The 25,712-nt window shown below is 40.8% G+C and overlaps 2 protein-coding genes across 4 annotated transcripts in view; one reads left to right on the top strand and one right to left on the bottom strand.

Moving 5' to 3' along the window:
• The window catches only part of nyap2b (neuronal tyrosine-phosphorylated phosphoinositide-3-kinase adaptor 2b), a 24,952-nt gene extending 8,482 nt beyond the window's left edge, over nucleotides 1-16,470 (bottom strand). The window contains exons 1-4 of one of the 2 annotated variants that reach the window (XM_085141798.1): nucleotides 16,201-16,470; nucleotides 8,909-9,110; nucleotides 5,002-5,318; nucleotides 1,087-2,160 (exon numbers count right to left, since the gene is read on the bottom strand). In XM_085141798.1, the coding sequence (XP_084997924.1) occupies nucleotides 1,087-2,160; nucleotides 5,002-5,318; nucleotides 8,909-9,087 (1,570 nt within the window). In that variant the 5' untranslated portion in view covers nucleotides 9,088-9,110; nucleotides 16,201-16,470. Of the gene's footprint in view, nucleotides 1-1,086; nucleotides 2,161-5,001; nucleotides 5,319-8,908; nucleotides 9,111-11,337; nucleotides 12,297-16,200 lie in introns of those variants that run through there. The other variant, XM_085141796.1, reaches the window with a different exon arrangement.
• A 2,097-nt stretch (nucleotides 16,471-18,567) lies between these two features.
• Nucleotides 18,568-25,712, top strand: part of gpc5c (glypican 5c) — a 102,708-nt gene continuing 95,563 nt past the window's right edge. For both annotated transcript variants that reach the window (XM_085141799.1, XM_085141800.1), the window contains exon 1: nucleotides 18,568-19,334. In XM_085141799.1, the coding sequence (XP_084997925.1) occupies nucleotides 19,163-19,334 (172 nt within the window). In that variant the 5' untranslated portion in view covers nucleotides 18,568-19,162. The remainder of the gene's footprint in view (nucleotides 19,335-25,712) is intronic.

Below are 25,712 nucleotides of genomic sequence, written 5' to 3' on the forward strand. Positions count from 1 at the left end.
ATTTTTGAGACAAAATATCATGAGGTAGTCATGATTTTGCAAATATTCCACCTTGTAGTGCAGTTTGCACAAATTGTTTTAAAAATGCACTCACACTACAAACATTACTGATGAGTCAAGATCTGCACAAATTGACAGAAGCACTGAAGCAGCTACACATTTTATTCTTATTGTCATGTATGTCCTATTTGTCAGGTGATAGAGAGTAATGGTGTTACAAGATCACAGGTGAAATTGGATGATGACACATCTGTGACTGCATGTATTTGGAATGTCTCACTGTTATTTATCAGGTGACAGAGGCAGCTCTGCCATGTTGTCGCTCGGACAGAGGTGAAGAGGCGAGGTCACAGGGGACTGACTGATGATTTGGTGCTATAGATTAACGAGAGGAGAAGGCATGTGTTTGGCTGCTTCACATAGTGGACATTGAGTTGTTGTGTGGGGCACCAGTAGTGCATGTGTGTTGCTGCAACAGTAGTTCATGTTTAGAATAAAACATCCCAGCTCACTGATTTGATCGGGGCAATAGTGCCTAAAATGCTGCATCATTTTGCTGAGAGATCTTTTGTGGTAATCTTAGATGAGTAGTTTTATGGACAAAAACCACCAGGTCATTCAGTGTTCCCTTAGTGCTATTGTATAACAGATGTTGGTGTACTATAACTGAACTAATGTTGTTGAGTCCTTAAAGTCATATTATTTTATTGTCATGACTGTATTTGAAGCTATTTTTATTTTTGTATGATACCTGATTTATATGGAATATGGCTGAAGTAAATTTAACATTATATAATTCACATATAAAACTATGAATTGTAATTTTAAATGGTTTAAAAGCATGTAGAATAGCATATGTAGGCAAGTATATTTCTATTTTTTTTTTTAATCAAGAGGCAAAGACAAAAAGGAAAAAAAAAGAAACGGGGCAGAGTTCGGTGGTTCAATCATCCGTCCCCACCAATGCCAAAACCAAATCTGCGCCCTTGGTTTGCAAACTATCTACACTCATATGGAAACCAGAAAGTTTGCAATACTTTCAATTAGTATCTTTTTGTAACTACATTTCATAATCGTAAGACTTACTTTCTCCTGGCTCCTTGGATTTTCTTCCACTGGAATTTTTCTTTAGCATATTCCTGCCTGTCGTAAACAGGTTGGTTAGTTCATCCAGAGGGCTGGTGGGTGTCCTTGAGCGGCCTGTTGATACATTTTGCATAGACCCGTGAAGTCGTCCGACACCATCTTGAGGTGGCGAGCCTTTTCCATGCGGTGTAGCAGAAGCACTTCGGGGCAGACCCCCAGGGAATGGCATCGGAGCATCAAAGGGAGGTGTACGCATGAGGCTGAGAGGGGTGAGACAGCGACCCATACTGACTGGCGACGGACAAGCAGAGTGGCTACGCTGATAGGAAGATGATGATGAGGATTTATAAAGGGTACAGGGCAGAGGAGGCGCAGAGGAGCGTCCAGAGACAGTGAGAGTCGGGGTGGCTGTGAGCTCCCTACGGATGTGTGCGGAGGAGGGTGGCTCGGTGGAAGAGGTGGGAGATTTGCTGTATGACTGGTTCTCCAGCATGGGCAATTTGGCTACATCTAACGGGGTGAGGGGAGACTCATCTGAGTTTGGCGAGCACTGGGCAGGCGCTGGTGGGAACACCAACAGTGGAGGTCGATGAGTGAGTAAATTGGGGAAGGGTGCAGGAATGTCACACAGTGGAATGTTTCGAGGTGTGGAGCAGCGGCTGAGAGGCTCAGGTTCATAGGGTGCCGGGGTTGGGCACGCAGAACGACATCCTACAGGGTCGGTGCGGTACTCCATGTCATCCAGAGCTGGGTACTTCATCTCCTCGTACACAGACTCATCTGGCTCCTCATCCTCACTCTTCAAGGGTTCTCGCGTTCCAACATCAATCCCACCCATCTCTATATAGACAGGTTCATCTTCACAGTCATCAGTAGGGCTTTCATCACTTTGAGGAGGTGATGGGTTGCATTCGTTAGGGGAAGTGACATGGTGGAGGGGTTTGGAGGGGCAAACCCCACTGCCTCCATGGCTCTTAATGTAGGACTCATCAAAGGAAACACTCAGTTGTGTGTTGGGGTTCCTCTTGGGTTTGGGTGGTGGCACCCTCCTGCAGTCCTCACTGCATCCCTGAACTGCTCAAAAAGAGAGAGAGAAAAAGTCTAAGATCTAATTTGTTGAGGTATGAGTCAAATAATTATAGAGTCATATATAATAGATTACTGAATTGGGTGAAATTCAAGTTTTTGTAATCTATTTGTCATCAATTATTAATGTGGGTCAGTTGTAGGTCTATATGTGCTGCTCAGTGCAATATCTTGAGTCAGATATGTGGGAATAGTTGAGGCATATACATGTTTCTAGGTCACATATATGGCAGCATGCGAGTATACTATCTGGGTCACACACACTGTTGAGCTTCTTTCTGATAGTGGTGACGTAGCTTTGCAGTGCGAATCTCTTTAGATGTGGTGCGGAGAGGCATTTGTACAGCTAGTACTGTAAAATACACTGCGGTACCACTACAGTAGCTTACAGAGAGTAGCCATAGCTCTATGCTCCCAACTTGCTCTGAGTCTATTTCTAGGTCAAATACTGAGATGTTTAGATAGAAGTGTCCCTCACACTGGCAGGTAGTGGGAGATGAATGTGGTTAAGAGCTGGAGTATGTCTAAAATTTTTAAAACTGCAAATTTTATACCTTAAATAATTCATGTGGCAGATGGCCGAGACACACTCCTAGTTCCAGTAACTGTATGACTCACCACCCTTACTCCATGCATACAGGCGCACAAACACACACTAAAGATGCCGACACCTTAAGACAGAGGAATTAGGACTGATATGTACCTATTTCACAGTTTAGGTTGTTTTTGCTCTTTTTTCTATTTTTTATTTTTTTTTTTACCTTTTTTGTTTTGCAAAAAATTGGATACAGTGTATTGCACTTTGATAAAAATGTCTCTTGTTTATAATATTATTTGAGGAAAAAATGAATTCAATGTTAGGTTTATGATCCAGTGCGAGAACCAAAAGTAAAGACTACAGATTAAAACAAAACATCCAATTTTGTTCTGCTTTTTGCATGCTATACATTTAGTCACGATCATATATATAAACTAATTTGAACATAGGATGCTTGGGACTTTTGGACTGGTGTTCTCTCCTAATTAACACTTGCTAATAATGTGCTAATACAAGATTTGGTTAAGCCCAAATGTGTTTTGGCATGTGCTTCTTTGTACTATGATACTGAGATTCCTGCATATGCTCCTCTTCTGTCTTTGTGTGGGCATGCATGTGTATATATGTGCGGGCAGTAATGGGCGCATAATGGTGTTCCTCTTCCTCGTTTCCACAGCAGCAAATTACATTACTACACTAGCAGGTTTCCATGGTTAATGCTGAGATCTGTTTCAGCATGGATGATGAATCCACCCCTTCAAAACATCGCTCTCCTTTCTCTTCTCCTCTCTCCACTGCTCCCTCTACCCCACCTCCCCCTTGCAGCGGATGTGTTTACCCGCAGCACCCTCCCCCCTCCCACTCCTCCTGGGGAAAACGAATCTAGGTCAATCGCTCCTCCTGAATGAATTCTACTCTGACAAGCTCCTCCCCTTACCACTAAAACGCCAGCTACAGAGCACGCAACCCTCCCCTCAGCCAGGGACACCCCCACACTCTCAATTTGATTGGCTCAGAAGCCTTAGTTTTCAGCATCTCCGGAACCTCATTGGCCCAAGCTGCTCAGTGATGCTGGGATTGGCTGGGCTGCAGGGGGTCTTGTTTCTGTGAGATGGTTGCCGTGGTGCCCAGGAAGATCTGTGCGCACATAGTGATCCCCACCAATCTGAGCCAGGCAGGGTGACTCCCTAAACATCACGTTGGCAGCAAAGCATCTAAACTGGAATGGAGTCAATGCTCCCTGCAAACTCTAAATCTTTTTGTTATTAATGCAACCTGAAAATTCTTTCAGTTTAACTTTGCAAAATGCATGTATTGTGATATTTTTTTCCCCCTGAGACAGTACTGTGCAGCTTGCATTTGTTGCAAGAACAATTGTCTTGGGATAACAATTGTCTTGGGATAACAACAAACAACAATAATAGCACTATTATTACTCTGCTGAGCTGAAACCTACTATGCTGAGCAAGAGATGGAGTTTGTATATAGAGCAACACCTGATGATTACATGCACAAGGATAAATAATCTCAACGTGCTCCAAAGATCTTATCATACACTTCAAGGTTCTTGAAATATAGTGAAAAATGAAGCAAGCATGGTAACACATGATAAACTGGGGTACTTTTTCTCCAAAGCCTTAAGACATGAGAAAAGACACACACACACACAATCACATGCATTATAAGTGACTACTTCCATCTCTGTCTCTACATGATAGTACTCGCACATGCAACCTGATTTATCTGTTGGGAAGCAAAAATACGCAAACTACCATTTGCTAATTTGATAACAAGAGAAAAAGAGGACTGTGAGAATGAAAAATCAAACAAAGGTACAACCTATCCCAAACTTCTTAATTTTTCTTTGGTATTATAATGGTATTCTCAGTTTATATGGCCTGTTCATTTTGCGGTATGTTATTAAATGCATGCTAGAGTAGGTCAGCCCTCACGAAATGGAAAACCATGACCATCAGAACATATTGCAGCACAGATGTCTTTAAATATTCATTTATTATTATACATGTGCTTCAGGCTGTCATGTTTGCAATGTTGTTTAGCATAGCCAAAATATGGATATATATGATATATAATACTTTAATCACAGTTCAATCCCCTATTGTATTTACACCCTTCATCTTGTATCAGTTTGCACCTATGGTAGGTCAGTGAAAAGCATACACTGAATTGTTAAATGTCATGTCATTGTGAGAGAAGCAATGTTGAAGAGGTCCCTGCAGTTCAGCTATATATAGTGCATCAGTCTTGTGTGAAGTGCCACCACCACTCACCGTCACATCTCTCCCCGCGGCAGGTAGACATGGGACTATGGTCCACTGCCTCAGACGACATGCTCAGCTTGGTGGCTGGGTCTCTCCTGGGCTTAGGTGGGGGCTGCTTCCTAGAAGTTGGACTTCCCACTTCCTCCTCTCCTCCACCCCCAGTGTTCCCACCACCGACCGAGTGAAGGGACTGGGAGCGTACTGAGAAGCCCTGCCCACAGGCGATAGGGTGCAGGTGGGGCACGGGCATGCGTTCCTGGGGGTCTGGCATGGTATTTAAGCCCATACGCAAGTGCTTGCCCTCAGTTGCTATCTCCTCACCCGATCTGAAACAGCGAAAGAGGAAGGACAAAGAGAAGGGTTAAGAGATCAGAATGAATAAATGTGGAATGCAAAGAATAAAAAAGATAAAGACACAGAAATACAGACATTCCACAATCCAACACATTACCATCAAACGTCTTTCATTTGATCGTATGTGCACGTAGGTATGTGCATTTCATTGTGTGCAGGTGGTCAAAATGACAAGAGCACTAAGTTAACAATAACAGATGTGTTAGTGCCACTGACAGGATGGCTTCTTTCAGGGCAAAGCATTGATTTGAGTTTAACCCTGGATATGACTGATAACCCGCACACAAGCACACACAATCAATCCCTTTAAACGGATGATTGGGCTGGATGGAGTGTTAATGATGTCTGAGTGTTGTGCAATAATGGTGTAAAGGGAAGTGTGTGCTTGAGTGTAAATGGGTGAGTAAATGAGTTCAAGATCTGACTGTGTTTTAGCATCATATTAAAGAGACAGCAGAACTAAACTTCATTTCAGAGATTTATCTGTTTGAAAAATCTCACATTTGCATCTGTGACATTGTCAACCATGCATGTTGGTATGGATGTATCTGGGGGTGACCCCTCAGCCTGTTACTTTGCTGACTATGACTCCCTCTCTGGCCAGCTGCTGAACAGAAGGTGCTCAGTGGGTTGGGTTCATTGGTCAGGGGCTTAACTTTGCCTAGCAACAGGGTACCCATAGAAACCAGACACAAAACCAGCTGCCACTGCACAACAATAATAAAGCACACGTGCACACCATAAGCACATGATAACCCCAGCAGGGTTTGTTTTAATAGTATACTGCTGATATAAGTTTAAAAAAGGGACCTGCAGAAACAGGTAGAGGCACAGAATGAACAAACCCAGAAGTTAAAAATCACAAGTTTATGTAAATAACTATAATATATATATATATATATATATATATATATATATATATATATATATATATATATATATATATATATATATATATATATATATATATATATAGGGAAAAAAACATCAATGAAGAAATTATAAATTCTTTATCAACAAGATTCAGCCACAGGTGTTTTGGGCATGCATCTGCTGTGACGTGCACTTTTATATACATGGGTTGGTAGTGTGGGGGTGGCTGGGTGTGACTGGAGTACTGGTGACTGGGTTATTTATAGGATATTTGCCCAGTGATTGGCTAGAGGACAGACCACAGGTGCAGTAGGCGCAGTTGGGGTTGATTTGTTTTTGAGCAGCTCTGGTTGTCTCACTGTGACACCATGGGATGGCAAAACAAGGCACCCCCCCCAAAAAAACAAACAAACAAACAACCCCTATCCCCCCCCCCAAAAAAAACAAAAAACAAAAACAAAAAACAAAAAAACAAACACTTACTAAATGACGTACTGAGAAATAAGGAAGGAAAAAATGTTTGTTTGTGTCTGCATGCACGTGTGCACAAAGGGCAGGGCAGTCGTTGAGAATTTGCATGCATATGCAAACATAAGTAAATGCGTGTGCATCTGTGTGCGTGTGTGTGCATGAATGTTGGATAAGGGTCGTTTTGAAGACTCTTAGACATTTAAATGGATTTGTATGTCTGTGACTGTGTGGATAACTTTTTTCCCTCTGATGAAATACAATAAAAGAAAACCAGAGTGAGAGTGTGCTAGGCAGGAAGGCCCGCCTCACTCAAACCAAACGTGCTGATTTGATTGGCCTATGGCTGCTCCAGCTGTTACCAGGCAGAACCCACCTCCTGCAACTGAGCTCACACTTAATCTCTCTTTAACATTTTTTCCCCCATTTCCCCCAACTCTAAAACACACTTGTTCTAACAAGCTCTTTTTTCCTTTACACGATCACACTGTCAGTTTGCTCTTTCCAACCCTTTCTCGTAAACTAATTTATTCCCTTTTCCAGTTGTTCATGCCCATGCACGCACATAGTACGCAGCATGCACACACAAATTCTTACACTCTCACAGTTATTCACTTACTGTAAAAAAACGGGTCGTCTCATTGACCTACTTATAGGTCTCATAAAAAATCCAACTATTTTTTGTCTCTTTCTCCAGTGACTGTGAATTAATGTTTTAGGTTTGGCAACACCTAAAAGAAAGTGAACAGCAGATGGCACTTTCCTCAGGTGTCACCCTGTCCCATTCACCAAAGTTACTGTACAGGACTGCATAACAATGAGGACAATGAGATCTTGCTGGTAGGTTAAAAATAGAGGCAAAGAAAGATTTCTGAATTTTCTCTAAAAATGCCACTTTGTTTTTCTAATGCCAGCTGTGTAAAGTTGAGCTTTGATCATGCAAGTGACGTGCCATTTGCATATCCAGTCATACTGGGAGCCAAAAAAAGAGACAGAGCTCTTTGGAGATGCATGGACCATTGAGAGAAGCATGACAGGGATCAAAGTGTTCCTGGATAAATAGGTTAAAAAGCCACATCTGGTCAGATATAAATGCTCAACTCCCCAAAAGCACCTTAATTATTTGATGAGCTGCTAAAATTGCCATCAGCTGCTAAAATACTTTGAGCCAGAAAGACTTAGAGCAAGCAAAATTATTTTTAGAATGTTTGAGAACACTGGAAAGCATAAATTACAAGTACCCAGTGTACTCATGCTTCTTTCCGTCCTATATTACGGCAAACTTTAGATTAAATTGATAGATTAGACATCATTCTAAGACCTAACAAAAAATCTCATTACTCATTTTGATGCCTGATGGATATAGTTTCTTTTTATGTCATGATTGTAAAGATCTGCTCTCCGTTTTTGGGGATTGCAAATGTCCATGTTGTCACCAACAACTTTCAAAATCCCTCCAAATACCCTGGTATCATCTCCTGATAATCTAACACCCAGTGGTTCTCTAACACCCAGCAAGCAGGATTTTTCCACGTGCTAGGCACATGTTTACAGCGTGTGCCTCTTATTTAGTGAAGTTTCAGTGGCACCATGCTCAGTGGCACTGCTCTAAAAAACAGTGCAGTCAGACATGCGAGTGTTCATAAAGCTGGTTAGAACCCTCCTCGCACACACACACAGACACACACATTTCCATGTTTCCAGATGGTTTTTAAATAAAGGTGTTTCGAAACACTTACATCATCAGCCTAATTCCCACCCTCACTTCCTAACTTCCTGGGTGTTTTACTGTCTTGGCCCACCTCATTCCTTCTTAATTGTAAAAGCTTGCCATCTCAAAAATAGAGCAGTGACGACCTCCATACAAGGACAAGTCCCAAATAAGTCTAAAAGTGAAAAATTAATTATCCTCCATAGATCACGGAGTGCACTGATCCACACTTGTAAACTCCATAACATAGCAAATTAACAAACCCTCTGGCTACTTGTCCCAATTTCCTCATCCTTAAGCACGGGATACCCGAAGGCAAAGTGGTTTGGGCTCATACCACACGGGTCCAAATGCCCTTGAGCATCAAGTCCCTGTTTCAATAACCAGCTGGCTGGACCATTTGTTGCATGTCATCTGCCCCCCTCTCTTTTCCCATATTCCCTGCTTTAAATGTAGTCAAAACATACTATTGAGGTTTTCATATTTGCAAGCACTTTTTTTTCATCCTACCTCCTTATGGCTTCCTCCTGTTTTCTCTTCTTCTCGTTTTTTTCCTTCAGGAATATCTTGTTTCTCTCATTCCTGGCGTGGTCCAAGTTCTGAGCTACCAGGCCGTTGTAGGCTCTCAGGCCATTCTCCTCAACATATTGGAAAAAGCTGAGAGTTTCCTCCTCTTTGGAGCTCATCATTCTTCAAGTATTTCCACTGCATTCTGGGGGGTATATAAGACATATCAGTCATAATTATTCTTCTAGAAGGGTCACAAAATACAAGAGTGCGCCAGTCATGAGAAAAGATGGATTTCACAGGCCACACGTTAGTGCCACATGTTGAGTATATGTGACATTGCTGTTGATTTTGAATATGTCTGAATGTTGCTGTAGAGTTGGTGGTGGGCCTTGCATCATGTCTGGATCCAGAGGAGTATTTTCCCTGGAGATTTGCAACATATTTTTCTACTGTTCACTCTGCACACAGATGCACACACGCACACACAAAAAAACACACGCACATGCAAACATATACAAAAGCTCATGTGCACATGGAAAGCGCTAAGACTCCCTATTTAGCAACAATTACTCATAACCTTCTGCTTCAGTGTGGAACAGTAGCGGCTGCTAATTTTCTCAGTTGTGTTTGCACATTTTCTGGCTGAAATTACTGGCTTTAACCAAGCGAGTGTGTGAATGGGACTGAAAAAGGGCTTTCATCTTCTGCAGTCATAATATAGCCTGGACTCGGAAAGCATAAAACTCCTGGAAGCAATCAGATCAGCACAAATGAAACAAAACTATGAAGCATGCTTTTACATTTATAAATACCATCAATCTTGTCTCTTAAATCCTCAAATACTCTCTTCTCGAGTCCTGCCTTTTGAGTCGGTGATAACATTAATGTTCTTAATGAAAAAAGTGAGAAGAAGCCTTCTCTGTGAAATGTCGACACTTGTGCAGTTACTCAGTGATTCACTCCTAGACGGTAATTAGTTTATAAAAGCAATCGTTTGCAGCCACTTAAAGTCGAGGCACAGAATGAAGCAGATAATGATGCGATTCAGTCTGCATGTATGTTCACTTGGCTGAAAACAAGTGCAACCGCATGTAACGCAGTACATACAACGTGCAACGGCCAAATGTGAATTTCGAGAGGGCAGTGGTGGAAGAGGAGAAGACAGAGCATGCTTTTATGTAGGTCAGTGTTTTCAGATCAACCTAAGACTCATGCTTGTTTACGTGTGAGACAAGCACTGAGTGTGAGCTTGCGTGGGGAGGGGGAGGGGGCTTGTGATATCTCGATATATGTTTGCATGTGCATGTGTGTGTGTGTAGAGAGGCAAGGGCAGCAAGGGGGGTCTTGGAGGGCAGCCAAATGGAGATTGCATGGCCAACTCAGAGACTGGCCATTGTCTGGCCATCCCTCAGCATCCATGATGCATCTCAAAACTGTTTTGCATAGGCTTTTACAGGCAAGATGGGAGGACTGATAAGAGCCAAAAGACATAATCAGGATCTCAAGAGCAAAGTTCAAACGAGGGCAAGGATGCCTGGTGTCAAGCGGTGCAGAGATGTTTTCTCCTGATAATCAGGTTTTATCACTAATGCACAGGCACAGTGTAACACCTACAGCTGCACAAATACCAATTTTTTTTCAAATCACAGTTTCTGAGGGAAAACGAAGCACACCAGTTAGAGGTACGGCAATGGGAAGGCACAGTTCAAACAGTGTTTGAGCTGAATTAAGCCTGCCTGCCTAATCCCTGTAAGCCTGCAGCAGCACTCTGCACTGGAATCAGCTTGTTTATCACAGTGTTTTTACCAACCAAACCTTTCTCATTGGATTGTCCTCCCTCAACTCATTGATACAAAAAGCTATTATTAATTTTTTCATCTCCATAAAACCTGTCAGTTCAGTGAACATTTTCATTCTCATTTTTTTTAAGCAAAGCTTGTTTTGCTCAGTGACATTATGCATTCTCTCTTTTTTCTGTCTTGCCCCTTCTACCTCCATTTGCCCTAGTTGACATTGGGTGCAACAGTTGGATCACAGAGGTGCACTTTGCTTTAAATGATAGTGGCACACCATTTCTGTTTCCAAGCAACCATGTCACAGGAGAAGGCCAGCATGGATATTCTAGAGACACACTGTCAAGAAAGATTGCAAGGGCAAGAATCTGGTGACAACATGCATGGGTACTTGTGTATGCATAAACACACACGCACACACACAGACACACACAATCATTCTAGGACCAAGTTAAAGCTAATGTTTACTTGATGCAACACTTGGCATGTCTTTACACTTGATTTATTTTTATAGGCACTTGAGAAGGGTGCACAGTATGACATGTGTAGCATTAGACAAGCAGGCATTTTTTGTCAGTGCTTTGTGGGTTTGTAGGTCAGTGCTGTGAATAAAAAAAAGTTCTGATGCATACTTACAATAGGGTTGTGTCCTTACTGGTTTGTGGACCAATGCGAGGTCTGTCTTCCCCTGACAAGTCCACTGTACACTAATGAACTCTGAGCTATGCTGGAGCACCAGTGCACTATTCCACTTAAAGCCACATAGACTTCCATCCATTGTATGGTCCAACTGATTGGCCAGCTAGAAAGACTGCCTGTGACCCAGGATAAGGCTGGTGCCAGAAGGGAGCTGGGCCATTGGGTACCCGGCCCAGTGCTCCCTTCCCTGGGCAAAAAAGAGAGACGTGTCCGCTCCAATCCAGATGTTTCCACAGTTCAAGCCAGATGTCAGCTTCACTTCTTCAAACATCTGCACATGCTAAAGATGGAAGGAAGATGCAGCATAGCAGCTGACCGCACCCGCATACATCACGCAAATGCACACAAACACACTCACATGCTCTGACATGAAGCTCCCACTTGCAGTTACAGACCAGGCACTCAAAGTCTTTCTAATTTCCAGAATATCTTTCCTTCTGCTTTAACATGTCAAAGTGCTGCCCGGGTAAAAGGAATCCTTATCCACAGTGCCCTCAAGGTTCAGACCGAGGTAGAGCAAAGTGATGTGCATTTCCAGGTAAGGCATTCCCTGCCTGCTCCCTCCGTCCCGCTTAGACAGATAGGTCTGCACGCTCACACTGTGCTTAAGCAGATGACACTGGGCTTCCCAACTATAGATCACAACAAGAAGAACACGCCCACTGCCTACTGTAGCCACCTTCCACTAGAGCGTCATCCTCTGTCCCTCTTCTTTTTTTCTCTTGTGTGCTTTTCAACTTATCTTCAAAAGCACTCATACCCCAGCCTCTTTTTGCAGTTAGTCATTTTTATGCTCTCGTCTTGTGCCTCGCCTGCCTTCCCTTAGCAACTGGGCTGTAACTGAATTGTGTTTTTCTGCTTTCAGCACCACGGAGAGCTCTCTCTGTCAGGGGGCGAAGGCGGGGGGTGGAGGGTTGAGTGGGTGGGCACATTCAAAGGGGGCCAAGTGGAAAGAAGGGAGGAGGGATGGGGGGGGGGGGGGCTGAGTGGGAGGAGTCACCAGGTTGCCAGGGTGTGACCTCATTAGACACAACCTCCTCTCCCTCTGGCAACCGATGCGATTCCCCTCCCTCCTACCCCCTTCCTCCCTCCCTCTCTTTCTCACAGCTCGTAAACAACACCAGGACATACACGCATAAAAAAAATTCCACTTGCGGTGAATTCTACTGTGTTGCTTTCAAGTTCATTCATTACATGTACAGTAGTCAAAACAAAGAGTAATAAATGCATGCAGGCAAGAAACAAAAAACAAAGAGAGAAAGCAACAATACTTTTCCATTTTTAATGCACACACACATTGACCTGCTGATGCAAATTTAAAATATGTTTTGCATAGAAGAACAAAACAAGCAATGCAGTGCAGAGACTTGTTCCCAGTGGCCACAAAAGATGAACGGGATGAAAACAAGGACAGAGTTGAGCCTGAGTTGCATGTTTGTTGGTGGGTGGAGGTGGGGGGGTGCTGCTACTGTGACTGTTGTGCACCCCCGCTTGACTGTCTGGGGGATAAGTATTGGTTTCAGTAGCGCTGTCAGTTGTTTCAGTGGTGAGAAAGCCTGGTCTATGGTGCAGAATCAGGGGTTAAGGGAGGGCGAGCTGTTCGGGTTGGTGGGTAGGTTGATGGTGGTGGTGGTGGTGGGGGGGGGGGGGGGGGGGGGGCTGGGTTTGCTTGGATGGATTAACACCATCGACACAAAAGGATCAGCGAGCAGCGATCTGTTGTTTTCGTCAAACCTTCCCTCCATTTCTCTTAACCCCACCACCACCACCACAAGCTTGGCCAGGTTGTGTTTTATATTTTGTTGGGGGTATAAAAAAAGGCGGGTTGGAGGCAACAAAATGATTTTTTTCACAAACATGTGATGGTCAGTTTAGGGAGGAAGGGAAGGCTTAAAAAAGGCCAGCAATGGAACTAGTGAGTCCACTACGCTGTGCTGTGCTGACCTGCATTTGATTATCAAATTAGGCATTTGTTTTTAAGTTAATAAAGGAAAAAAAAATCAGGGCAAAATGCACTCACTTAAAACACACTTTTAGATAAATCATGCCGCATGTCCCAAATAGACAACTGCTATGCCCTCGCTTAACACTGGATTTTATAAAAATCAGCTGTCGAAAGGTAGACACCCCTTTTTCCTGACTGTTGAGAGGGATGTGGTCGACTGATCATGCACAAAGCAAGTCGCTCTATCCAGCATACGCACACATAAACATGAACATATACAAAAAGGTCACTCTGACCTTAGTGCATGGTTTTTGTGTACTTCTCAAAAGAAGTATTTAGATCCTATCGGAGCTCAATGAACACAGACTGTATGGAAATCTCAGGGGTGAATGGGTTAAACAAATTTTTCCACCACGTGCGCAGGAGTACTTTGTTTTGTGGACAGTGGAGGACACTCCCTCTGGGACAGAATGGAGGTTGAAATAGGATACAATTCCTCTAACTTTTCAGTTCACGCACACTTACAGACACACAATGACTTGCATAAAAATGCATTAAGAATGCCTAAATAGATACTTAAAAGCAAGTTTTACTGAATTGAAATGAAGTAATGTGGTTAGATTGTGATAATGAATATATTATTTTTGCACTGTGGAAATAAAGAACACAATTTAAAGCTTTTGCTGATGTCTAGATTCCATATTCATTTCTCTTAATTTAATTTAATTTTCCCTTAACACCTTATTTTTTTCAATCATTGCAAGACTAAATATAAGGTTACATTTGCATGAGCTTAAAGTTGCTTAGGTTCAGTGGCAGTTGTTGTATGCTAAGTTTTGAGGGGGAAAAAAGCTAATTAAACTAAAACAGAATTTTAAATGTGACAATAAAAAAGTCAATAAATATTTCCAGTGGACACGATGCATTTTTACCCCTATTTAGTGAACAATAGATGTCCTTTGTTTGTTGTTGTTGTCAATTTAGCGCTTAGACTACATCCTCCTCATTTAGTATCAAGCCAATAAAATGCACTCGGTCATTCAGATTCAAGTCACTTGTAAAGTATATAACCTTGCCAGTTCATGTGTGTAGTGAGACATTAATGACTGTACAAACAGAGACCAATGTGCCCTGCAGCAGATGCCTGGTACTCAGTTCAATCATGCTTGTAATGATGTTGCATTGATTCAGTGCTGTAACAGGCTAATGAAGAGTCTATAAAAACCATTATGCCAATCATTTAAATGTCACTGAGGAAACAGAATCATTTCAATCCTTTCCAGTGATTTATTAAGTGCTGTTTCTTGCTATCTGAAACTAGAAAATGATTTCTACTTCTCAACAGTGCGCTAGGCAGCATTCATATGCTTAAAAGGGCCTGTGATGCTTTGTGGCATTCTCTGTATTCTGTCCGCTCTGGAAGTGCCATGAAGGTGATGCTGAAGAAGGCACTGGCAAGACAGATAGTGAGACAGTGGCACTAAAGATGTCAGACTCTCATTAAAGATGCAGCATGGCTTACTTCCATTCCTCACATCTCTAAGAGAGAAATAGAGCACAAGCTTCATGCTCTGACCAGCAATCTGCAGACATCTGACCACTCCCAAATGGAGGAGAAACAGAAAATAACAGAGTAAATGTCAGTGCTTCATATAGTCTTAAAGACTTACATGTCTTATACTATGATTTAATAGTGTGAACTTGATTCTTACTCAATTATTATAATAAACTTGCATTTGAGGAAAAAGGAAAAGAGGTGACTTCCATAAGTAAAAGTGTTTTTTTATATAAATGTTTTAACATAATTGTTTATTATAGGAGTAGAAATTATATTCTATTTTTTACATACGGCCTTGATCCATATGTGCATACAATAATATACACCTCTTTCCATCTCCGAACACAATATATTTCGAAATGTTAAAAAGCTTTTTTAGTTTGAAAGTTATTTTAAAAAAAAGTCTTCACCAACCTTGTTAACACTAACACAACAATTATCTGCACTTCCTGTCTCTGGAGATGTCAAGCTGAGGCATGTCTCTAACGACCACCCTCCGCACTTCCCGCTGTTCCACCAAGACAGAGAGGTGAAAATAAGAGACCGAAGACTGTAATCTCTCAAACAGGCGGTTGAGGGCTCCAATCTTGGGGGTTTAGCCCCCTGTAAGCCCCTTAAATCCCCAGTTTAGAGGGACAGGACTGATGGGCTAAAGCCCCCACAGACGGTGTACTAGCTGCTGGTCTCAGACACAGCATGAGGACAAATGACAAACATAATTGCTGCAGCTTCCTCGTCGTTTCACAAAGTCATAAGACAGAACTGAGTTCAACGGGATCAGATACATCACAGTTTTTAACACGACATGATTTGGTTGAAGTTTGGTTTCTAGTTACGGTGCACTGTACATGTTTATCATGTCTGTCTCATCCTAAAACGACTGTGAGAATACCAGAGGTGACAGATGACTCACTGCTTACAGCTGTGTTAGAATACAGGAGATTATTTCAGTTCAGATGTTTGTTTGTTTTTTCAAAACACACGATCGAAATTAAAAAAAAAAAAAAAGAACAAAACATGGTATTCTAGTGCCTCCAGTTGAGCTTTTTGTTATACTGTGATACATGTTTGTAGAGAAAACCTGCGGGTAAATGGGGACTGAATGTCATCTGAAAGAGGACAAGTTAGGTGACTGGCGCCATCTGCTGTAAAAATAGCAGAAACTCATTATTTCTTACCTTTTCCCAACAACCTTTGCACTCTGCATATCTTTGTCTATCTGTGTGTAAACATCAGTGGCCAAATGTGTGTGCGTGCGTGTGTGAGTGCATAGGTGGGGAAAATATTCATCTCTTACCTTTCTTCTTGTTCACCGTTTATTACGCTAGCTTAGCAACACATGTGTAGTGTAGTGTATGGTCCAAGCCCCAGTTTGCTTATAATCACAGCAGTCATAGCTGTCAATTTCTGTAAATAATGGCAGATTTTCCCGCCCCCCAAATCTTCTACCGCGCTTGTTTTATTGTAAGACTGCGCTACTTGCTAGCATCCTTGCACAAACACAGCTAGTCGTGTTTATTAGCTAGCTTGAACAGGTGTTTGAGCAGTTTAGTAGCATTCATTCTGAGACTCAGCTGATTTTTGGGGGGATTTTTTTCTTGTTTGTGTTAAACTTTCACAAGCTTAGTAAATTATACATAAGGGGCGCAGGAGTATATAACTACAGAAAAATTTCAGAAACTTCATAATTCATCTTCTTGTGAACATACTTTTGCACAATTAAGAAAATATGAATAAGCCATTACCACCACTAAAGAATTTCAGAAAGCAGAATTTTAATGTTATCTCCAGTAGTTGTCTCAAATTACTCCAGGTTACTTTGAGCAATACTCATACATCTGAGAACAAAGACAGACCCAAAACTGCTAAACTTGTTTATAAAATGTGATGTTTTTCATACCAGCAACTGCATTTCACTTCAAGCAATTTCTTAGTGAAAGATTATTTACTTGTAGACATGGATCTGATGTTAACATTATTACTGCTATTATTACTTGTAATAGTAGTATTGTTAGTATGTTTATTGAGCATGTACATAATCCATATTGAGACCTGAAGCAAATAACTTTGAGCTGGAGAGTATGGCCAAGACAAACAGCTACAGCTTCCAGTTAAAAAAAATGTATTTATGTAGGAAGGTAGGGCATTCTAGTAATGTGCATTTGTGTTACTAGACTCTACAATGCTACTGGGGGCAGAGCATGACCTCTGAATCAATAATCCTCCAGTATTTCCCTAACAGTATACCTAATTGCCAAGCAGTCTTTTGCTCTACTTTACATAGCAATGAGCCAGTGCCGTTAGTATCTATAAACTAGACAGGAAGGGTATGGTACCAGGACCATATGCTATATAGTCTGAATCTTCTCATTACTAGGGTTCATATAACTCCCCTACACAGTTGTTTAGTTCAGAACAAGTGAATTGGACTGAAGTGCAATCTTATTGTTGAACTTAGAATCGTACCTTTATTCAGGCCAACATTCAGATAACAATAAAATGATAAATAAATACAATTACTGATCAGTCTATTAGGTACCCCTTGCTGGAACCAGGTTGGACCCCTTTTTGCTTTTAGAGCTGGCTTAATTATTCATGGCGTAGATTCATCAAGGTGCTGGAAATGAAAAAGTATAACTAATAAAGCGGCAGGGGTAAAAAAAAAAAAAGCCCCAAAACATCAATAAACTGAGGAAAAAAAACAAGGGAATTCTCTGTTTATATACAACATTATCTATGCTGACATGGTGTGGTCAGATCTTACAAAAAAAGTAAAGTATAAAGTCACAAATATAATTTTAGGTATTGACCTAAAACATACCATCATTTAAAGAGCTGACATTCTGTTGATGTGCACTTGTTAAAGCATTTTTTTAATATACCATTGGGAATTTTTTTTTTGTGAGTGAGCTGTTATTGATGCTCAGTAACCATAGTGACCAAATTCTTTACAGGTGCTCCCATTAAACTGTTTCTGATGTGTCATAGTCATCACCCCCTGCGCTGCAAGCCATTTGGTTTTCTTACATCAACCTTTGAAGATGGTTTCATTGGGTGACATTTACACTGTGACTATATACAGTCATCGGAAAAAGTAAGTACATCCCCTATTTGGACGAGAAAACAAGGGATTCAACTCCCTAAGAAGATTTGCTTTTCAATCATTTGTGCCACAAAAATATTAGCAGATGTAATTATTACAGAAAAGTTTTCAGATTAAAATGAACTCCTTTCAGCTTTACCCTTCTTCACAATTGCTCACTACATCAGTTGTATGATTTTTTGCACATTTTTACACAACCCTAATCCGATGTGTCTCCTGCCAGGTTTAAATCGGGGAGCTTTTGTCTTTTAGGCAGATGTGTAAACCAATACACTCTGTCCCCACACAGTCGCATGTTAAAATATATACAATAAAAAAGTAGCTCTAACAAGCCAAAACTTCATATTGTATTGTTTTCATTCCATCTCATTTTAATTTGCTATTTATTAATAATCGACATCTTTTGTAACAGTTTTTTTTTTTTGGAACACTTGATGCCACCACCACATCTACTAAACATTTTCGCCAGAAGATGGCGCCAATGTAAATTAAACAAGTAAAGCTCTATCCCAGCGCTCCTTAATGCAGGTAGAATCTACTGGGAGCCAGTTGTGATACTTTCAAATGGAACAGAATGTCTGGTCATCTTTAAGCCCACATTCAATACTCATTTAATTTTCTGTGTGTCTTAAAGAGATCATATTATGCTGGTGAGAGGTCCATTTAGCCTAAATATTACCCTAAGTCTAGTGTGCTAGAGCACTGATAGCAAGTGGCATCTTAAATATTTTACTATTAAGGATTTAGAATGTCATAAGGGATAGAGACGCTTCGATCTGCTGTAGCAGTGTTGAAGTGAGTTTCAGTAAGGGCACTTAGCTGAAGTAAAATGCAAGGGAGGGGAAAGTGCGCAAGGCTTTGGAAATAGGCATGCAGGCAGTAGACCAATGCAAAGTGTTAAGCGCGGGACAGACAGGGTTTAGCCCACACCACTCTTCCTCTGTCCAGGAGAAGACCCCGAATCTCTGCTGTGAGGCGGTCACACTCACCAATAATGTGAAAACCAGACGGAGAAGTTTGTCAGATGTTTAAACTAATCGTCGCTTCATTAGACACACGTACCGTCTTTTTTTCTTCTTCTTCCCAACCTTGTCACACAGTCTACAGTCAGATTACAGTACGCTATCCACGAGGATACCTGGTGTGAGATGCGGCAATGTCCCGAGGAATATGCCCACGCGTAAACTCTGTCGGATGCTTTTGGATTTTGTCGCTGCTCACGTTTGCGGTGAAAGTGATCGACGTGGACACGTACAGCTGTCATGAAGTGAGGACCGCTTTCCAGCAGGTCGGGCCGCTGAACCGGGTACCGGAGACACCTGTCACAGGTGAGCGAGTGGGTTTGGCACCCACGGCGAGGAGCACTTTGGCTAAAGCGCACTATGTGCGTCTGATAGCTTTCCAGAAGCATTTTAGTCTTAAAACGAGTGAAGTCATAACACTAAAGCAAACACCATACTTAAAATGTGTAGATGATGTCACGTTAAATCAGCCCAGGATTTGACTTTAATTTAAAAAATAAATAAATAAAAGTCCTTTAATGAATGGGCTCCTGATATCGATTACATTGCTCTTAAACTATGCGAATGTGGATCACTGTGAATGGCCTTATAAGAGTTAAAAGTTCACTGAGGTGAAAGAAGATATTGCATCTGTCTTGTTTTTACCATATTGGTCATATTAGATGGAGAATTTTGAAATTGTTTCGACCAGATCATGTGTATTTAATAATACGATAGACTGCGTGTCCACTTTCCTAGGATGATTTCTGTTCTAAACAGTGTAACATACCGACAAATCTGACATGATCTTAAAGTGAGTGAAGTCTGTCTGAACATGTTTGTCTGTTCTTTGAAGTCAAATATGTCTGTCATCTTGCATTCTTGCGTTTGTGTTTTCTTTATAAATCATATCTCTCAGCTATTATGTACACATTTAAGCTATTCATATATGTGTGAGTCCTGTCTGATATTAATTGGTCTAATATTATAAAATTTGCAGGTTCACGTTCCATCCAGCTGAGACAGGGTTTGTGAGCTACAACAGATCGAGTGTGACACAAATAGTATCATATGATGTGGACAGTGAAAATAGTGATTGATTTGAAATCTCCAGGTTTCTTTGCAATTATTAAAGATCGACACACACAAACTTAGAGCGTTTTATATGAATAATTTCTCTACATAGCTACAGCAGTGCTTGGAAACTATTTTAAAAGCCTTAAAGGTTTTGGGGTCTGTGCTTTCCTCCTGCACACCGAAAAAAAATAATAGAAAAACAAAAAGAGTTATTTTATGAGGATAAACATCAGTTCAATCTTTTCTTGGAGACATTTATGAACCAGTTTAGACATTAGTCCTGCTGTGGTAATTTTGGTTTTTTGGTAGTAATACTGTGATACTTTGTCACTATTAAATAAGGATGGTGTCAGTTTTAAGATGGAGCAAATTAGTCGCCAGTGACTATATGCAGTCACTGGCCACTATATTAGTTACACTTTGCCTTCAAAAATGCCTTAATTATTCATAACACAGATTCTGAAACATTTCTCAGGGATTTTTTAAATTGTTTTAATGCTTATATGATAACATCACACAGTTGCGACCCATCCATGATGAGAATCTCCTGTTGTGCCACAGCTCAAAGGCGCTCTAAGGGCTGAGATCTGGTAACTGTGGAGGCCATTTGAGTGCAGTGAACTCACTGGCATGCTCCAGAAACCTGGTTGAGGTGATCTCAGCTTTGTGACATGTTGCATTTTACTATTGGACCCACATCATTACACCAACACCAGCCTAATATAAGGAAGATTTGATTTGACCAATTCTGACAGACGTCTGTTTGTTTAATTTTGGTGGGCGTGGGCTCAGTTTTCTTTACTTAGCTGGCAGGAGTGGCACCTGGTGTGATCTTCTGCTTCTGTGCTGTGCTTTCAGATATGTTCTTCTCTTTATCTTGGTTGTAAACAGTGGTTATTTGAGTTGCCATTGCCTTCCTATCATTTTGAAGCAGTAGGGCCATTCTAATCCAGATAGCTGCCACACACTGGATCCTTTCTCTTTTTCAGACCTTTCTCTGTAAACCCCAGAGATGGTTGTGTGGGAAAATCCCAGTAGATCAGCAATTTCTGAAATACTCAGTCCAGCCCATCTGGCACCAACAGCCATGCCACGTTCAAGTCACTTAAATCACCTTTCTTTCTCCTTTCTGATTCTCAGTTTGTCTTGACCATGCTGAAATACACAGAGTTGCATAAGAATGTGGCTGCTAAATGCATATATTTTAATTCAACAAAGCAGTCTCCTATGTTTAACAGTCATCAGTATGTCCTTTTCACCCTATTCTACTCTTTTTTTGTGTGTGTTATGTTATTGGTACTGTTATTATTACTAAAACATTTGATGTATGTCTGCTGCATGAGGCATTTTTATCTTGTCACTGCAAAAATCAGTTATGTTATTTGACCAGAGGTGATCATTATTTGGCATTCAATGTCTGTATATTGCTGCAGGCCAGAATGCTCAGTGCAGTAGTCACATGCAGGTTGGTGGCAGCTTAAGTATCAACCAGTTAGAGTCTGCATGCTGTAACTGGGAGAAGTGCAACTGATAGCTGAGTGGTAAACATACCAAGAGGTGCATCCAAACCACTCGATATGTTTGTTTAGTAGGGTGTCACTATTAGCAACAGGGAATATTCCTTTGCAAGCAGTAGTTAGCGCTTAATGACAACGAAAGGACCTTCCAAGCATGTCAGCAGTCTGAGACAAGACCTCTGTCACAAACTTTTGCACGCTCAGCTTCTCAAAGAAGCTACATAAATATCTCATTCTGCCACCTGAGAATAAAAGATGTCACACAGAACGATGTGATGGTATGAAATGGTCTTTCTTCTTAACTGTAACAGTTTTATTTTTGCAGAATGAGGCAGTTGTAACTCCTTAGTCTGGACTATAAGTTAATAAAACATTGCTTTAGTTTCACCGTTGCATTTTGGGCTTAAAGCTTGTTTTTCTTTTCTTTTTTTCTTTGAGTGGGTGTTTTGGGTTAGATGCAGTCTTGTCTTCAAAGTGCTCACCAATGGATGGGGTTGTCAGAGTGTAAGATCTGGTGTATATGTGTGTATGTGTACACAATTATGCTACTCTGCTTCAGTTCTCAGATGAAACGCCAACAAAAGCAACGCTTGAAATTTGAAGTGGCAAGACTTCAGTGCTTTTCACAGTCTGATATTTGTTTTAGGATACAGTGCTGCATTTCATGTGTGGTGAACTGATTTCTCACAAAGTGGCAGGAGTGTGGCAGCCAGAGGTCCATCCAATTGAATGATCCTGTTTCAGCAGGAAATAATTCTGTGTAAAACCCAAGTGAGTAATATAAGATGTAAGGACTGGCTGAATTAATTAAGGACACTTTAAAAGAGCTTTGATGTTTTCAAATTTATATTAACACCAATATGATGTTTCATTACCAAACAATTTGCTTTTTAGACAATATTTATTCCCCTGGCTACAATTTATAGTGTAAGGGGTGACTGTCTCAATGCTGGATTCATCATCAAGGGAACTTTGATAATCAGTGACATGAAGTTGCTTATCCTCTGATTTATGGCCTCTTAGGTGCAGTGGTGGAGAGCCAAACACTCCATACTGTGATTACTACGGCATGCTGATATAACCCTTCTGGAGATAGATCATTTGGAAAGTAGACAGCAAGAAGTGCTGCTCGCAGACACATAACTTGATGAAATGTGTTCCTGAATAAATTCTTTAGATATGATCAAAGTATTTTACAGCTCAGTTAAAACCTTTTAAGCAAGCTATTTGATCAAGATTGTATGCGTACCACACTCACGTTTCCCTCCCATTTCCGTATTGCCACGCTAATTCACTGAGTCATTAACAACTGTTTTAGAGAGAAAGAGAAAGTGTCTTGTGTGTTTAATGCAAAAGGGGTGAGGCCGTGTTAATAGAAAGGCGAACGGGAACTCAGTGTGTTATCACATGTCGCCACATCCTTAACCGTTTACAGTGTTAAAGGCTTTGGCAAGCTCTCAAAGTGCGCCACAGTCTTTGATTGGCTCTGGCTATGTTGATTCCTTTTTTAACTTGGCTTCTCTTACTGAAGCTGTGCACACATGGAGCACACCTACTCCATACAGACTTTATTGAGCACTAGTCCATTTTCTGTCTGGCAGTTTCTCAGCCATTTTTTTCCCCAAGTTGGAATGAAAATCAAACAAATAACAACATAAAAACCCCCAAAATCTCCAGTTTCTTAAAACTGAGGATGTAAAATCGTAAAAATAAAATAAAAATCTTGCATGGTCTTTGATCTTTTTACTTAGATACTCCAGCCAGTGCTGTCCAGACTGAAGGTGAGATTACCCTGTCTGAGTAGGTTTTCCCATCTTATTGGATTTCAGTCTGACCCAGTCTTGTGTTTCAGATGATTGTGGTCTACGTTACCCTCCTGGCTCACTTATGTGGTGGGAGAAAATGTGATTTTATGATGTCATTTTATCTACCTCTCAAATATAACCATGTACAGTACTGTGCAAAGTCTCAAGCCACCTCACATTTCTTCATATTTTCCTAGGAAAATGGAAAATAAGTAGAGGGATTTATTAAAACATCCTAGGACTTGCATGGAAATATAGTATATAAGGCAACAAGAAAGTTTTTGCAATTGCAACAAGCTTGAATATCAGTATTTAGTATGTATCAACTACTTAATTATGATCAACAGAAAAATAAACAAGCATGCCCATCTGATATTATGCTGCTTCATCAGGTTGCATCTGTTTGCCTGCCAGCCTAACATCTCTCTTTCTGCTCTGTCTGTGCCCTTTAGTGTGGTTTTAGACTCTTTAGACTCTCACTGTAGGCTGTTCCAGATTGGGGTATGGGAAAGTTAAACATTCCATTTGAGTTTCAAAGTAGTCCAAAAATGCAGGTATGTGGCAGAGACCCTTTTGAAATGTGTTTTGGTTCAACGTGGCCTATCCAAAGCATCACAAATCTGTATAGAGCAAATATCCTGAAAGTTCAGTGGATCTTGGGATTTCAAAGGGAACTAACTTCCTGAGGCAGGAGAAGGGTAACTGCATTAATTACTTACTTTCTCACTTTCTAACAAAGTTATTCTTGTTCTCAGAAAAATATTAGAAAAAAAAAACAGCAGTATCAGGAAACCACAAATCACCTGCTCATTAGAGCATACTAAATCCAAACAACATTTCCATACCATACTGAGGCGATGTGAGCTACCTATGAATAAATTAGTACCAGAGTTGGTGCATGTATTTTTGAAAAGTGCAACATATCTTCTTCTTCTAAGCATTATACTGTAGAAAACTCAAATGTGATACTTTAGTATTACATAGGCGTGGCATGTGAACAGTGGTGAACAGCAGTAGAGTTTCTTCACTCAGATGTTTTGGCTTGTTCAATGAAGGGTGCTGAGATGTTGCTGAAGGGATCATGGCTAACAAATCAAGACCCCTGAGCCATGTCATTAATGGTAAATTACCCCAGAGGTATTTGTCATCTGAGGACAATTAAGGGGATTAGAAACCAAAGTTGACGTCTAGAGGGGTGTGTTAAAGTTCAGCCAGGCAGAATGAGCAGTATGTAGATTAGGCACTAATTACAGAGCTCAGTATGATGGCCAATTGGATTGCGTGTAGAATCACATAAAAAATACATACCTTCAACTTGTAGACCATGTACAAAGAAAATCTTGCTGTATTTCTGCACCACAGTATTCTGCCCATGTTTCTTATATAACATTCTGATTGCCTGGAAAAGTTGGTATGAGAGTTTATCAGTTCTTGTAGATTTTCAAGATATACTAAATATGCAGTTAATCAATGAATTAATTAATTTTTGGGTGGAGTGGAGGTAGTAGAGTGGTGTATAGTTTGGAGAGGCTGGCACTAATAAAAAGACAGGAAGCTAAGCTGGAATAGGCAGAGTGCTTTATTGAAACATGTGCAAACATATGTGGAAATACAGTATATAAGGCAAAAAAACCCAGAGTCGCCAGGTAGGAGGTTCGTGGAAGTCAAACATGCAGAGGTTGACAGAGGAAGATGATAGGGATAGGGTGAGGTGGAGGCAGATGATGTGCTGTGAAAGAAGTTTTTCCAGCACCCCTGCAATGTGTTTTTGATGGTACACAGAAAATCATCAGTACATAAGTATTCATTTTCATTAATAAAAATTGTATTTGTACTTACAAGGGCATAGCAGTTGAAAAGGGATCACTGGTAAGTAATCAAGGATTGGAGTCACTGATTTGCAAAAGTTTGTGTAAGGAATTGAAAAAGTAGCACTTAATTAGACAGAAACAGCATCATGAAGATGAACAAAGATTGCAAACTCATAACAAGGTTACAAAAAATTAACAATTGCATAATGAAGGGTCTGTACTGAGTGACCACCACGATACTTGTGTAAAGCTGCGAGCCGTGGCTATTGCTTCCCAGCAATAAAATAAATAATAAAATAAAACGGCTGTAAATGCTGCAAAGTTTTTGCTGGAGTTTGTTAAGCTCCTTCATTTAAAGTTGAAAGCCTGGAATTCAGTCAAATTTGGGTTTTCTGATTCAAAATGCACTGTGACGACGTAGAGCCAAATGACAAAAAAATTATGTATAGTTGTGATTTTATGCGGGAATGCCTTAAAGGCAACAGTGTTGACACT

This window comes from Neolamprologus multifasciatus, chromosome 18 (assembly GCF_963576455.1).
Source record: "Neolamprologus multifasciatus chromosome 18, fNeoMul1.2, whole genome shotgun sequence".
In the NCBI taxonomy this organism is placed as follows: domain Eukaryota; kingdom Metazoa; phylum Chordata; class Actinopteri; order Cichliformes; family Cichlidae; genus Neolamprologus; species Neolamprologus multifasciatus.